General features: G+C 33.2%; 2 protein-coding genes, 1 long non-coding RNA gene and 1 pseudogene across 6 annotated transcripts; 2 read left to right on the top strand and 2 right to left on the bottom strand.

Annotated features, from left to right (window-relative positions):
* Positions 1–29: 29 nt before the first annotated feature.
* Positions 30–813, bottom strand: LOC119192735. Its single transcript, XR_005113739.1, has 3 exons — positions 728–813; positions 322–387; positions 30–169 (listed from the first exon to the last, which is right to left on the bottom strand). It is a non-coding gene; the product is annotated as an uncharacterized LOC119192735 (long non-coding RNA).
* Positions 814–3,106: 2,293 nt separating this feature from the next.
* Positions 3,107–6,976, top strand: LOC119192733 (U7 snRNA-associated Sm-like protein LSm10). Of its 4 annotated transcripts, none has more exons than XM_037446495.1 (5): positions 3,107–3,610; positions 3,875–4,028; positions 5,063–5,229; positions 6,048–6,165; positions 6,803–6,976. In XM_037446495.1, exons 3-5 carry the CDS (start codon positions 5,090–5,092, stop codon positions 6,947–6,949), a joined length of 405 nt encoding a protein of 134 aa, XP_037302392.1. In that variant the 5' UTR covers positions 3,107–3,610; positions 3,875–4,028; positions 5,063–5,089; the 3' UTR covers positions 6,950–6,976. The 4 variants fall into 4 exon arrangements, with proteins under 4 accessions (XP_037302392.1, XP_037302391.1, XP_037302393.1 ...); XM_037446494.1 differs by having other exon boundaries at positions 3,875–4,844; XM_037446496.1 differs by lacking the exon at positions 3,875–4,028.
* On the top strand, positions 3,646–4,032 carry LOC119192732 (cytochrome c oxidase assembly factor 1 homolog). Its single transcript, XM_037446492.1, has one exon. The coding sequence runs from the start codon at positions 3,646–3,648 to the stop codon at positions 4,030–4,032; it is 387 nt and encodes a 128-aa protein (XP_037302389.1).
* Positions 6,977–8,401: 1,425 nt separating the features above from the next.
* LOC119192734 lies at positions 8,402–15,972 on the bottom strand (annotated as a pseudogene).
* Positions 15,973–16,472: the final 500 nt, after the last annotated feature.

Below are 16,472 nucleotides of genomic sequence, written 5' to 3'. Positions count from 1 at the left end.
TAAAAAGAATACATGATAAATACATTAATAATTGTAGTTACAATTACATAATATTACAACATTTAATAATTAAGTTATTCAATCGGTAAATCACCTGCTGTGTGCTTGATGACGCATATGAGTGATCCCATTTAATGTTATGTGTTGTTGAAGAAAATACGTTTCCTTTCTAAAAACAAAACATACTATTATTACACATATTTTATATTGGTTCCAAAAAAAAACATTAAAATAATCATTGATTTTTTTAAATTTTATTTTTTACATTTTTTATTGTAGATATACTAAAAATTAAATAGTTGTTATTAACAAAAAGATTACCAATTGTAAAGGGTATTCCTTAGATGTACTTGCTTGAGAATTTAATTCATCCACTGCAATTACATGCTAGAAATAAAAATAAATGTATTTACATTATTAAAATATAAACAAAATAAAGAATAAAATAATTTACATATTGCGATGTTTTATGTTAGTGTAATATTTTAAGGAGTACACTATAATATAATGAACACAAAATATTAAATATCATTGGAAGTGTAATCGACACTGAAAATATTAATATTATAATGTACTACATAAACAAGTTATATTGCTAAAAATATACTAAAACTTTTCAATTATCATTTTTATTTTAAACAGTAAAATAAAGTTAGGTTCTACCATAACATAAATATAAGAAAAACTAAAACTGATTTATAAGTAACAATTGTTAAGAAGGTAGTACCTGTTGTGACAAACATCCAGTTGTGTTTAATTCATTTTGTTCATATATATGTTGCCCAATTCCTTGCTAAAAATTTGAGTTATATATTAGGATATTTAATACATAATAAAAGGAATGAGATACTGTAGCCAGAATTTATTTGGTTGGTATTATTTTATAATAAATTATTATGCTCTTTGATCAAGGAACATAACTATGTCTCAACAAAACTAAAATAAACGAGCGTAAAAATGACGGTTAAGATAATCAATTATAATAATTATTGGCAATAACAACAATATAATTATGTATTTATTCCCGTGCATGCAAAAGATTATGGAATCATTAAACTGCCAATTGTAAAATATATCTTTTATTTCATCTTGCATAACTAATGAAACATAAAATAAACAACAGTAACATTACTAATAATACTATTAGGTGAATTATAATACTCATTACTATTTTACTTACCGAATATTGTTGGAAAACAGTTATCTTTCACTCGGTACTTTTAAAGTGTGATTGATGCAATTCTCCTCAAAATGCAAAGAACAAATATATGAATTTGATGTAGGATTCCAATCACGTCGCCCAATATTCTCAATCCATTTCGCCCTGGCTTTTAATTTTTTTGGTAATCTAAAAAAATATTTCAAAATTTCACTTAGTTTGTCGTTCTGTATAAAACAATATCTCTAACATTCTTTGAAAGATAAAAACTTTAACTGATAGACGTGCGTCTGTTAAAATATCGATATCAATAATTTTCAAAGTAATCCACGCATTCCTAAGCTTCTGTGTAAATAAACATAATGATTTTAATGTATATAAATCACGCCTAATAGCGTCCAAAGCTTATCAAACCAGATCCACTTATAATTTTAAATGATAAAAACAAATCCAAAAAGTAAATACACACAGATATTTACTAAAATTCGGTAAAAAGAGTTACTAACCTATGAAAAGATATTTTGGGGTCGTTCTTGCGTGAATTCGATTTACATCCTTTCACACAACACTGAGTCATTTCTAAAACTTAACAAGTAAACTAATAAACAAACTGGACAATTGAAAATAATACTATATTACGTTAAATTCAATATTATGAAAATTTGGTTACATTGTTTGACAAGCGCTGACAAGGTTGCAATTAATGGCGTCTTCTGCTGCGAGGCGGTCCCAGTGTGGTGAGGAAACGAAATATTGCCATATTTGAAGAAAGCAGCTATTTTTGTCTTTTTTGTTGCGTGCATAAGAAGCTTTATATATATATATTCTGCGTCGATTTCCCTAACAAAACTTGTTTATATAGCTATTAGCTAACTTTTGAGGCCTGTCCTCTTTATTATTTTGTCCTTGGCCAAGTTTAGCAAGGGATGGACAGTTTGTGATATTGGTGATATGGTGCTTAGGTCAGAGTTTCCTAAGAAAGACTATGTATCTTAATACCGTTACATAGTTTAGTTTTGGTTGACAAAACTTTAGGTAACATCTAGTACCAGCATAATAGACCTAAAAATCTAGAAAGTATGTTGGTAACTTATAAGATTGCCGGCAGCCGATGGCGTAGTGGGGGCAAGTTGATATGGAGAATGAGAAAAGTATGAATCGTAGGTAAAGTCGAGAGCACATGTTTCTCCCCCATTCCCCCTCTCTCGTGTTAACAATAATAGAGCAGAGCGTAATTGACCGTATCGAATATTAGGAATGGAATTAGTGAATTCATTCGAGTTTTAGAACCTCCATCAGCTACCCCCCTTGGCGACGCCTTTGGTTGGCTATCATGATAGCTGACAATGGGCCGCCATTATTGACGCTAGATTTGTTATTGTTGGACTTTATTAGCTAATTCTTATAATTGCGATTTTGTTCAATAATAACATTTTTATTTTTTTTCTGCTTATTACGTAAAGTTGAGCCTGCTCCTCTGTTTCGTATATATTTTTCTTTAAGGAATTTGTGTCGGGTGTGTTTGCGAAATAGTGACTCTTATTATTCCGAGGTATTGAATCCAATTTTATTTATATTTGTATATTTTATTTATTTTGTCTGCTACAATAGAGAAAAGAACTAATCAAAAAACAGCATTTGCAAAATCTATAAATTTATCTTTACAATGTTTATAATCATAGTAATTGTTAATTGGACGGAAAAATATTATATTTGTAAGGTATCATACTGTTCAATTTCTTAAAATTGGAAATAAATAACGAAAAGTTGGACTGTTATGATGTTTTTAGTAAGGGACCTAAATACAGTATACAATTTACACATAAGAAATTCGCGTAACACTATTGTTTATTTTGTAATAATAATTTGTTATTAAATAAAGGGAATTAATTGTGGCCGTTTTACTTTTAATATTCCAAAACATAAATAAAATCATAATTTATACTTGTGTAAGATTTATGGTCAGCAATTTTTATGGATATAAAATTATCGATCGAATAAGGGACTTCCATAGAGAGGAGCAGATTAATAGAAAGTTAGCATCCTTGCCTCATATTTATGCGTAATGTTGGTATATAAATTTACCTTAACTAATCTCATATATGTTGCGTATTCAAGATAGGCTAGTGCTGCCCCTTCTTATGTAGAATATTGTTTAGTCTATGGTTGTAACTAGAAACAATTTGTCAAATGTCTTCCGTAAAAATCTGGTAAAAATTAAAACGCAAGTCGTGTATCAAGATCGAATTTATTCCTTTGTTTACTTTAGGCTAAAGCTAATGTAGTATTACATTAACTTTGCTTTACATTTCAAATTGAGATTCGCTGCAAACATAGAATAAAATTCATAGTGATAATTTGAGTAGTCTGAAGAACATTTTTGAATATTTAAGAAGAGGTTGCTTCACAAGTTTTACTTCACCATTGTATCTGCTACTACATGCATGTGTGGTCAGTACTCAGTACACTAAAAATTCAAATAAATCATGACCATATCAACAAGAACTCTCGTACAAATTGCTGGATGGGGAGGTGTTGTAGTTGGTACCACCGGAATATACTTACAATACCGTTTAATTGATAACGTGCGAAGCTACGATTACTATAAGAATGCATTGAAAAAGTTACGGGCTCATGCAGGCGCTGTTCATTACTTAGGAGAACCCATTAAAGATAAAAGGTTCAAATTAACTGACAAGGAAAATAATTTTTCAGATGGCAAAGATGCTAGATTCCGTATACCAGTAACTGGCCCTAAGGATAAAGGTGTTTATTATTTTTGGGCAGTGAGAGAAAATAACGAGTGGACAATCACTAGAGCTGAGTTAGAATTAAAGTCAAAACCAGAAGCTAGACTCATTATTGTAATGTAAGACGGCAAATAATTGAATAATATACAAGTAGCAATCAATATTAGAAATATTATGGAAAATAATATTGTATTAAGTTTGTAATATATTTATGTGTTGGACTAATATATTTTATTTATGATCCTAAGTCTTTATACAAAAGGAATATAAAATTAAACTTAATAATTAATTACTTTATGAAATCTTAAAACCTTTATGCAGAGCTGGATTATCTCTTAGGCAGATTTGATAAATGTCAAAGGTCTCAAGATCAGCTAGCGGTGCTGCACATAAAAAAAAATGTTTCCTATAGTGAAAATTCTATTTTAAGTTATGTGTTAACAAATCCTTAATGACTACTATTATTTTGATTTGTTTTATATTTCATGGTTTTGTTTCAATCTTAAATTATGGATGACATTCATAGGTGTATACATCAATAGCATTTATTATAAAAAAAAAATGTGCTGTAGATTTTTTATTATACTGATGCTTGAACGGCAATCATATCTAAGTGACAATCAATAAACTTTTAAGTAAAGCAATTTAAAGTTTTCATTTTAGTAAGAAATTTCATAACAATTCAATTATTTACTTTCTTCTTAAATAAAAGTCTACTAAGCAAAAAAAAATCATTGCTTTTTTTAACACAGGCCCATCTCTAAAATGATTAGTTATGCTCATTATGAGGTTCTAAACTGTGTTTATTTTTATGCAGCAACTTTAATGTCAACTTAACAGAATTAATAAATTACTGAAGAATTAACTTAATAGAATGTGAAATAAACACTTTACAACTTGATGTATGTTTTTCTATGTTTGTTGGTTCTGTTAAGGTTAGTAATTGTCAAATTCCCCTCATTGGACTGAAAAAGTTATTACTGAACAACAGGAATATTTATTCAGAGTAATATTAAGTGTTTTTTTATCAACATAGGCACATGAATAAAGACAATATTTTTGATTATTATTTGTAAACAATACATTTTTACTTCATAGTAAAAACGAATATGTATATATTAGAGAAATATGATTTTCCGTTTTGTATTTTCAGTAATAAGCTGAGAAGTTGATATCAAAAATGTTCATTGGAAATGCTAAAGAAAAGTTTAATTTTCATAACACCCTACTGTGTATAGTTAAAGGTTTACAAAACAAAAATATCACATTAGATCTGCGAAACGATGCCTACGTATGTGGCACAATTGAAACTGTTGATGGGTGAGTCAATATTTTTCTCTACATTCTGTAGGGTTAAGGAGACTTGATTATGTGTAGATATATTACATAATTAAATCTAGTAACCCCTAAGGATATGTCGATTCGAATGGATAGAAGTGTAGAAATACCGAATTTAAATAAAGATTAATTGAAGTTTATTTTATTTATTTTTATTAATTTCTTATAAAATATAGGGCAATATGCATGTAGTTTAATTCTACACATAGAGATATCCTCCATCAACCTGCTTCTGTTGCATTGGTATGCGGTTCCTGTTGAACGCCATTCAGTACAATTTGTACACATGCACTTAGTCACCTCATTCACGCTCGTAACAACCTTCAGAAAGAATGCTTAGGACGCACGACAGTGCGCCCTAACGCAGTGTTGGCAATTGCGCAGTTTTATTCAGCTTTGTTTATCTGACAGCCAAATGAAGCAGTTGTAACTCAATATTATACTAAAAGCACTGCAGAACTTTCAGACAGCAAAGTAATGTTCGTGAATAAGAGTCTAAGCCTTCTGTCGCTCTTTAGTTTCTGATAAACAATAGCTATGGCACTACTGGAGACAAACTTTATGACCAATATAAACAATTGTACTGTACATGTACTATATTATATTAATATATAAAATCATATTGCGTTATTCCCAGAAGGGGTAGACAGAGTTAAAATATTATCTATATGGTTTCGCCAACTTATCTTTCTTCCATCTTAGTCTATCCCCACAGAGGACACTAATTCGATGTAAAATAATAATAAATTTAATATGCTATGGATAAATTAAAATTTATATTAAAAATTATTTGATTGTAGCTTCATGAACATTTCATTTTCAAATGCTGTATATTGTGATACTCATGGTAATGAGTTTTCATTCGAGAACCTGTATGTTCAAGCCAGAAATATAAGATATGTCCACATTCCTGAAACTGTAAGTATTTAAACCCTGTCTTTGTAATCATGCATAATAATATTACTAATTATAACTTAAACACTGATCATTTTGTTTTATGCTCGATTTCAAAACTAATATCGAAATAAATATAAATAAAAACATACAAGGCGTCACTCTTTTTCCACTTTTAGCCAAACATATAACTGGTGAAATACAAGTGTGTTCTTTTATAACACACTCACTTTTCACCAGTTTAATTATTTCCATTAGGGGCAGGCTATTGTCTTTTACCAGTCACATTAACAGACTCCAGATTGTTACTAAGCACAATAAATCAATATCACTTTTCTCAACTCAGAATTCGAACCCGAGACGTTAGTGTGATAATTGTCTAGCGCACGCAATACAACTTCGTCATCAAAGCTCTCTAGAGCTTATTACTAACTACTTCATTTCAGGATAAACTGAAAGTGACTTTGAATGTTGCTCATTGTTTTTAATATTAATAACTTTAGAGTACACCCAAATCTTTCGAGTCGTTTAAAAATACTCTATTATATTAACTAGCAGATTCAGCAAATATATAGTAATTTGCACGTCGGAATATTTCGAAGAAGCAATGTTATTTATTTTATGCAGTATGAAATATTGAATGAAACCATCCTGTCTCTAGATGCCAATAATTTCGACGATAAAGAATGAAGTGTGCAGACAAAGAGCACCAAGGCCAGCCATTAAGGAATTAGCTGCCAATTCCAGGAAAATGAAGAAAGCACTCAAACAACACATGGAAATTGTTGCATCATTGGATACTGAATAGTACTGCAAGTTTAACCTATGTTTATAATTAGAGAATTAAATAAAAATAATGTTGAAAGAAACTGTGTACAAACATTTATTAATGTAGCTTACTCCTAAAACTTCTGAATTACATAATAATTACAACAGTTATATCCAGTTCAAATTCTAACAAATAACTAATCTTAATATTATCGTAAATTCTTTTAATTAATAACATTAAACTATTGAAAGACAATTATATGTTGCTTATTATTATAAAATATACAATCGTGCTGATGCCTACATGCCATCGACAATACTACAGGCTAATCTTGCTGAGATATCAAGTCATGGACTGGATTTTATTTGGTTATATACTAAATAATAATTGTAATCCCTATCACCAAACACGACGCACCATTCATTACATATTGAAGAACTTACAAATAACTAATTTGTTTTTTATTTGCTAAAAGTTCTTCTATATCTATACTATTATATAAAGCTGAAGAGTTTGTTTGTTTGTTTGTTTGAACGCGCTAATCTCAGGAACTACCGGTCCAAACTGAAAAATTCTTTTTGCGTTGGATAGCCCTTTGTTCGTGGAGTGCTATAGGCTATATATCATCACGCTATACTCAATAGGAGCGGGGCAGTAATGGCTAATCTCAGGAACTACCGGTCCAAACTGAAAAATATCTTTTGCGTTGGATAGCCCTTTATTCGTGGAGTGCTATAGGCTATATATCATCACGCTATACCCAATAGGAGCGGGGCAGTAATGGCTAATCTCAGGAACTACCGGTCCAAACTGAAAAATTCTTTTTGCGTTGGATAGCCCTTTGTTCGTGGAGAGCTATGGGCTATATATCATCACGCTATATTCAATAGGAGCGGAGCAGTAATGGCTAATCTCAGGAACTACCGATTCGAACTGAAAAAATATTTTTGTGTTGAATAGCCCTTTGTTCCTGGAGTGCTATAGGCTATATATCATCATGCTATAACCAATAGGAGCGGAGCAGTAATGAAACATGTTGCAAAAACGGGGAAAATTATGAGTTTTGAGAGCTTCCGTTGCCTGCGCTGCGTAAACGGTTAAAGTTATGCAACAATGATGTATGACGGGATTGTTTCACTTAAAAAGTTCTAAATAATATAACAAAGTCCCTCGCTGCACCTGTCTGCCTTAACGTGTTAAACTCAAAAACTACCTAACGTATTAAGATGAAATTTGGTATGGAAACAGTTTGAGACCCTGGGAAGAACATAGGCTCCCGGAAAACTACTATTTTTATAACGGAAAACTTTAGCCTGAAAAACTTTATAACGCGGGCGGAGCCGCGAGCAAAAGCTAGTTATGTTATATACTTCCGATAGATTTACATTGTTTGCTGGTCTTTATTGTCATATCAACACAAGCAGAAGTCTTCCTTTATGTTAATGGCAGCTAACATTAATACGAAATACTATAGATTCTGTGATTTTTTTCTTTGATGAAAATCTATAATATTATGTTTCTTTTTTACAATATCATGTTGCTGTCAATAGACGTTCCGCGTGATTTACAGAAATTGGCATTTACTTTTGATTATCATCACTAGCAGAGCTGTATTCACATTCATTGGAGGATTGTGTTTGTCGATTGTCTCCAGAATACATCCGGTCTGACACAACACTTAATGGATGTAGAAACACTGCATCTGAAGATTTGTTATTTTTGCTTTTTGTTCTTACCTTCTCTGTTGTAATTCATATTTGACTGATGATTCATAGAAGGCGTTATGAATGTCGGCGTCGCGCTCGACACGAGAACGTTATTTTCTGCATAGTTGGATAGATAATATTTGGATTTATTATAATCATAGGTATCGATTTTAATATCTTGTTGACTGTACAGTTCATTTTGGTTAATTTGTTGGCTCTGATACATATCCTGATTATCATAACCTGATATATGGTCAATATTATAATTTTTATAGTCATAATTTTCCTGTTTGCCTCCAGATTGTAAATGTCTACTTTGATGAGATTTATATACAATATCTTGTCGATCACTGACTATAGCATTTTCTGACGGTCTTGTTGTGCAGTCAGAATTTTCCGATGGATTATCTGTGTTTTGCGTTTGTTGGACTATAACAACTTGTTTAAATTGAGGCTGTCCAGGCTCTTGAATGTTTTTAGTGGGTCGTTGGAATACGGTTGACTGGTCTTTGTAAGTATTTTGGTTTGTAGACTGTTGCGTGGGATCCGGTGTTTGGCTGCAGAGATAGTTTGACTGGTTTATGCTTCTAATGATTGACGTCGGACTGGGCGACGACTGCATCACATTGGGCCGTTGTACCGCTTGCGGGTTCAAAGTGCCTATAAACAATTATAAATGTGATCATCTGCAAATTATAATACATTATCTATAATAGGGTATTATTATTAAATAAAAATTCTATATACTGGAAGCATATATGTTAAGAATATCCTAGAAAAAAAAAATCTAATATAATAAAAAAAAAACAAAACGAGAAAAAGCTACGCCAAATTTACCAAAAAAGTGTATGATTAAAACAGGCATATATTCTGTGGATCGGTTTCGACTTATAATTTGTACTTACTACTTGGACCCTTTGTCGGCGGGACGGGCTAAGAACATAGAGTGCTAATTTTATTATTTTATATCCCACAATTATTTTTTCATTTTAATAGTTTGCTGAACATGACCATCAGAACAAACATTGCAAATTGGTAATATAAAGTATACAAAGACTCATGCTCTATATCTCAGAAAAGTCAGAGGAGCTATAAGCGGTGAACCGAGGGCCTTCCGGGTCACAGCTTGTGTATTCCGCTGCTAAACCAAGTGGAAAATGTGTCGACTAAACAGATCAATCTTCGCCTGATGGTAAGCGATACGACCGCCCGTAAACAGAAGAAACACCATCCAACCTTGAATAACACAAAGTATTGTTTGGTATTCCACTGCGCTCGCCATCCTGAGACATGAGATGTTAAGTCTAAGTTATTTAAAATGTATATACCTTGTGGTTTGTATTTAGCGAGTTGTGCGTAGACTTGTTTGATGCGCTCGATGTTGATCTGCGAGGCCTTGCAGTGGTCCACCATGGGCATTGGATAGTCGGAGCCGATGACGCAGCGCGCCGACTGCTGCACCGACTCCGGCGCAACCCACGGCTCGTGGATGTATCGCGTCGGCATGTTCTTCAGTGCGGGGATGTACCGCCTGGAAATAACGTTAATATTAATTAACGTAATTTTTTGTGGTGTAAAGTGTAATCACTTAAGCACAGATTTATACCACCACAAAGTTTGCAATAAATAATAATATTTCTGAAACTGATTCTAACTATATCATTTAACGGGTACGTAATATATTATGGGTATTGAAGCATGGCCATATATTACAACATTTTATGTAACTTGTTTTTTTGCATTTGGAAATTGTAAAGTAGTAACGTGCTTCGTAGAAGTCCTAACGCACCTGATGAAATCTCCGTTAGGGTCAGTCTTCCTTCCGAATCGCACGGGGCAGTAGCAGTGGAAGAACTGCTGGAAGAACGACGAACAGGACAGCCACATCCACATACCCGCATTCACCGACCAGTCCGCGTCTAGTAGAAGCTCGTCGAATACCTAAACATAAGTTCAATATAATTAATTAATATATTCTTATGTATTTGAAACATATAAAGCAAAAAAAATATTCTAAAATATTTTTTTATACATAATATATCAACTAATAAACTTGTCAATAATTCAAGAAGAGAAATGGTAATTAACATATAAATAAAATGTTCTTACCTTCATGCCCTCTTCCCATGAAATCCAAAGATCTCCTCTGGTGAGAAAGCACGCGACGGCATGCCTCGCCAAGTGATGGATCCAACCCTCCTCCCTCAACTGCACCATTATGGCGTCTATCCAAGGGAACCCTGTTTGGCCCTGAGAGACATATTAAAATTAACACATCATCAATTAGTGCAAAAAAAAAATAATCAGAAAAGAACACATGATCCCGTAAATGTCTAGCATTTTGTACTCGAACACCCTACATTATTATAACTGGTACAATCCGTGTGACGTATTTTGACTTACATTAGCCCACTTGGCGAGTGCTCTTGGTTTTTCTCCCAAGGTATTTGCACGCATATGGGATTTCCTTCCATTCGATCGAAATTAGGATTCCGAGTCGCGGCGCAATAGAAGAACTCTCTCCACAAGATTTGTCCGTGGAGGGATAACGGTGGTCTCACCCGTTTTATGCGTTTATACAATTCTGTTAACTGATAATAAAATAATCTCGTCGACAAGCAACCGAATCTGAAACATTGAAAATTATTACAATTGTTAAAAAAAATCTTTATAGATACAAAATTCAAAATATTGTTAGTGATTACATTGTCCCACGCGACGACGACGCATATATAGTTTTTTTTTGCTTCAATATTTATACAACGGAAAGTGACATTAATTTATCATTCGTACGACGCAGCAAAACTTCTTTTAAAAAAAACTTATTTTAATCAACCATATTATAATAAATTTGGCAACAATTTGGCTTTTCAATCCTATTTAGTACCGTTTTATTGATTTATAAAATATTTTTTTTTTAAATTGGCATTTATTATCAATAGTAACGCGAGAATACAATATCCTAGAAATCCAAAGGTAGATAGGTACCTAAAAGATTCCTAAATTATGAATCATTTGACTGCGTAACGGCAATTTTTCAAATCTTATAAATTATTAATAGGAACTCAAAATTCCAAATTCTATAAAAGCCGAAATCTCACAATGGCTAACCTTAAGTACGGAGACAATCCCGTCTGACTTGCCAACAGAGATTGCGGGGTCATTTTGGGTCGTCCAAACGAGGCCACCCAAGCCTTTCTTTCTAGATGTCTTTCCAGCCTAGCTAGCGCCTCACTTTCACCTCCGATCCATATTGAGGCTTCAGATTTTCCGTTTCAAAACCTAAAATCAAGTACAAAACAGTGGGTACTGTTTTTATTTGGTGATTTCGTTTTATATCCTGCTTGAGAAAGATAGCATAGAAACTCTATGTGGGGTCAATTTGCCGTGTCCTCATAATAAACTAGTTTTTGTACGCGGCCTCCTGGGATAAAAACCTACAGCGCTCAGGAGTAATGTAGCTTCCTATTAGTGAAAGAATTATCAAAATCGGCCCAGTAGTTCCAGAGATTAGCCCTTACAAATCTACAAACAAACAAACTTTTCCTCTTTATAATATTAGTAGGTGTAGATAGCAAGAGACAGATTTTTTTATGTTTTGCCTGTACCTATGCCTAAGTTATATTTCACACGGTATAAAGCAGCCCGTATAAGCCAGGATCTACAGTACTAGCATAAATTTTTATGGCACGGAGCATTAAAGCATTTCGCCAAAGTCACGATAAAATTAATAAAGTATCTCCCTTATTCATAGACGTTATATATCTAAGGACGGAAATCATTGCTTTGAAAACAAGTCTATTTATCCGACAGCTTGCTGTTTGTTCAGCTTTGTTTATCTGACAGCCCACGAGATTCAGATTGTATCTCAATATCAGCCAATCACAACGGCCCTATGTCTACGCACTGCAAAGGCTGCCATGCCATCTGCAGTGAGGAACAGACTTGTTATCACAGCAATGCTCTGTCAATGCCAATCAATGCCATCAATGCCATAAAAAAGATTTCTTTAAAATTTAGACATTTTCACATGTTACAATATTATAAGATACGTTCACAATAAACGAATAAAGACAGGGTGTCCCAGAAAGTAGTGTCAAGCGGAGGTCCAGAGATAGAGCACCTTGGGGTATCTGAATCACCCCATGTATGTTCCGCGATATTTCATAGTTTTCGAGTTATGAATATTTTTGAGAATTTTCGATTAGTCCGATTAAATGTTTTCTTTTTAAAAAAGTAGAAGACAAGATTTTTTTTTATTGCAACTAAATTTTCATTAGTTGTACTTTCTTGCTAAAAACAATTAGCTTCGTAACTTTAATGAAAATTATGAAAATGTAGGTGTAAAGTGAAATACTTATGTTCTATGAATTATGATTTAAATTTTCTTTTTGAAATTTAAAAACCTAAACAGGTGACTTCGTGGGTCTAAGGTAGATCAAAAACTTCATAGGAACTATTTTGGCTAAAATCAGCCATAAGACACAGTGAGGTGGAAAATTCTTAAAATTTGCCATCAGGTAACAATTATTTTTTGTGACGTCTCATCATTCCTAAGGTTAATTAGTTTGGTAACTAACTAGAAATTACTGCAAGAAAACTATGATTTAAGCATTTGGCATATTCTTATGTTTAAGTTCAATTAATTTTGCATGATTCGTTCTCATGGTTTAAGGGTTGTTAAAGTGGGTGCAACTCTTTTACCTACAATTACAATGGGCCGAGGGGATAAGAGACCGAATTATTGCTATCTCTCTCACTTCAAATAATAATTACTTACAATAAATAAATAACATTAACATCTTTCTTATACAGTGCGGTTATTTTAAACAGAGTTCGACATTTTAACTTTAGTGATGTATATAACGTAACATAAAGTGATCAATGGTGTTGAAAATATAAAACCATACAGGTCATATTATCTGTTTCTAAAATTACACATTCGGTACTTCCATTACATGTCCAGCAGTTTTTATGGGTAAGTATCTCTAAAGCGACGCAAGAAGAATGTTAGCGCTCACACGGGACACTCCGAGTCATAAAATAGAAGCCTAACATACACACCGAGTTCTTCGAGCGTGGGCACGCCGAAGCGGTCGTCGTGGTCGTCGGCGACGGGCGTGGCGGCGCCGTTGAGCGTCTGCGCCGAGATCGGCGGCTCGGCGGCCGGCGGCGGCGGCATGCTGGCGATCAACGCCTGGAACTGGTGGTACGTTAGTGGCGCTTTACCACCGTTGCGCTCTATAATGCTGAAACATAATAACACATCTCTGTAATTAACATTATATTTAGATTACAGTCTCCAAAATAGAATCAGTATATTCAGGATTTAGGTTACTTATGTCACGTCATAGTAAAGAAATACATTGGGTAGGTACTAGGTAGTAAATAGATATTAAGAGATCCTTGGATAAACTAGCAACATTGGATTTCAATCCAATCTATTTCAATAGATACCTATTAATTGTTTTAACATAACATTTTTAGTATACTTACTTGTCCAATTTATACAGGGTGTGCGAAACGCGCGATATAACCGTAATGCCGACCTCTCGACACTTTGACATGATATTGTGATCCCGCACGCGCCCGTATGGCTCGGGGTCTTCTTCGAAAGTGAGTGCCGTTGTGCCCCATTCCCGGAACAGTTTGGGGAGCGCATCTGCAGGCTGTCCTCTAACCACGAACAACCGTGAATTCAATTTCTTCAGACTCTTGTCCAAGTCCTCCAGACATTGCAGAAGGAATCTAAGAATATTTTTAATAAAAATAAATCTAATTATATTATTATATTGGAGATCCGCGTGTCCGGAATAAGACGGATAAACCGGAAAATTAAATTTACGATATTGCAAAAATACATATAAAATAAAAAATCAACACTATTTCAATGTGTTTATTAAATTTATAAATTTTTTTAAGTCTGTCATGTGATTATAATGATACATAGGCATTCCGGGAACACTATAATACTAGGCAGCAACAACCGATCTTATTCTTTTGTACTGCATAATATTATCAGTTTAACTATTTCCGTTTTTAAAGTATGTGCAATGTATATCATTAGTAGTTATTTTACTTGCCTACAATAATAATTGTTAATGGTATTGAGTTTGCTTACCTCCATTTATTAATGCCGACATTGGACGAGCTTGCAAACCAAGGATCAATAAGGAAAACACATCGGAATGTGACCGCATCGACAAGTCCCTCTCTGAGCGCGGGGTTGTCGTGCAAGCGGAGGCCCTTCCGGAACCAATGCACGATGTGCTTGCCGGGCGGGCGGCGTGCCTGCGAGGCCGGCTGCGTGCGTGCGCGCACTCGACGCCGGCAGCGACTCAGCGGCCGCGGACATTACCACTTCGGCACCCACATCACACCTAAACATAACAATATTTCACTTTTTCTGAAATGTGAACGATCATTTGAATCAATATTTTGCAGACAGCTTGTATAATAACTACATTACTTTGAAATTTAGACAAAGCCTATGAAAAACATGAAAATAACATATCAGTATTTCACATTTTGTAATTTGAAATATCATGTATTCCCGCTAGGGGCTTGTATATTGCATCACAAGCAAACTATTTGTTCTGTGAAGCGTGAAGCCCCATTCGAAAATAAATAGTATTTGAACATTTAATACATGTTAAACTGCTCGAAAAGTACTGAGTTCCGAATAAAACATCACAGGACAAAATCTATTGTTTATGACCGCACCTACAAGCTTTTAGCGGAAATAAAACATTATATTTCCACTCACATATATAATTTAATTGAGTTTACTGATGAAATTACGATAAAAGGAAAAGGCACACGCCTTGTCGCGATTAACTATAATAAAACAACTACGTAACCACAGAAAAACTGCCAAGTTATTTTTGATCCTTAGAGGCGTTGGGGACCTGCTTATTGCGAACGTCTGCATATTTATCGAGTTCTGTATAAAGTTCGCTAATTTAAACTTTCCATTTTAATCACTTTATACTTATATTAAGATATTGATAAATGCCTAACATTATTAGGTTTGGACGTTGGACTTTACATAATAAATTATGTTTTTAACTCTATCTTTAAATGAAACTTATCAGTTTCTATAAAATTCATTAGTCCTGCGATTATTAAAGCTAAATTTTTCAGATAATTTTCTTCATTGTGTATGATAAATTTCTTTAAAATGTTTTAAATAGTTTGAATGATTATATTATTATATAAAAATATACAAGTAATCTTACCCAATATTAATATTGTCCTATTGAACTGCCGAATTGGCTTAAAAGTTTTCTTTATCTTAGACGATGGATTGGATGCAAAACTGAAACATAAATACATAATTGACATAATATTATAATTAGAAGTAGGCACGTAACAAATAATATTATGTAAGATAAAAGTACGTCACGGAAATAGTAAAGTGGTAACAAGTATGCTGATAATTATTACATATCTAACTAGCATTTTGTCGCTGCTCCATCCATCTTTTTCTGAAATGACAAACCCACTGTACGCTTTTTAGGATGTAAAATAGCCCATAAGTTACTTCAGAAACGGTTTATTATATATAGAATTATCAAATATAATCCAAATCTATTCGGACTGTTATACGTCTATTTCTGGCAAAATATTTTAACACGCATTGATCTTAACAAACTTTCATATTTATTGTATTAATAGGATACCTTAACTTTACATTGTCTATATTCTAGAAAGTAGAAACTAGCTCTATAGCTAGAGACTACTCACTTCTGTAAAGTCATATTACATTGTAATACTCTTGTAAATCCTGTTATTTTAAGGCGTATGTTCATTTTCCTACAGGTAAATAAGAATATTGAAGTATAAAATTATTTGTA

This window comes from Manduca sexta, unplaced genomic scaffold (assembly GCF_014839805.1).
Source record: "Manduca sexta isolate Smith_Timp_Sample1 unplaced genomic scaffold, JHU_Msex_v1.0 HiC_scaffold_3089, whole genome shotgun sequence".
NCBI lineage: Eukaryota > Metazoa > Arthropoda > Insecta > Lepidoptera > Sphingidae > Manduca > Manduca sexta.
Note: the sequence above shows the minus strand (reverse complement) of the source record. Positions and strands in the feature narration are given on the sequence as shown.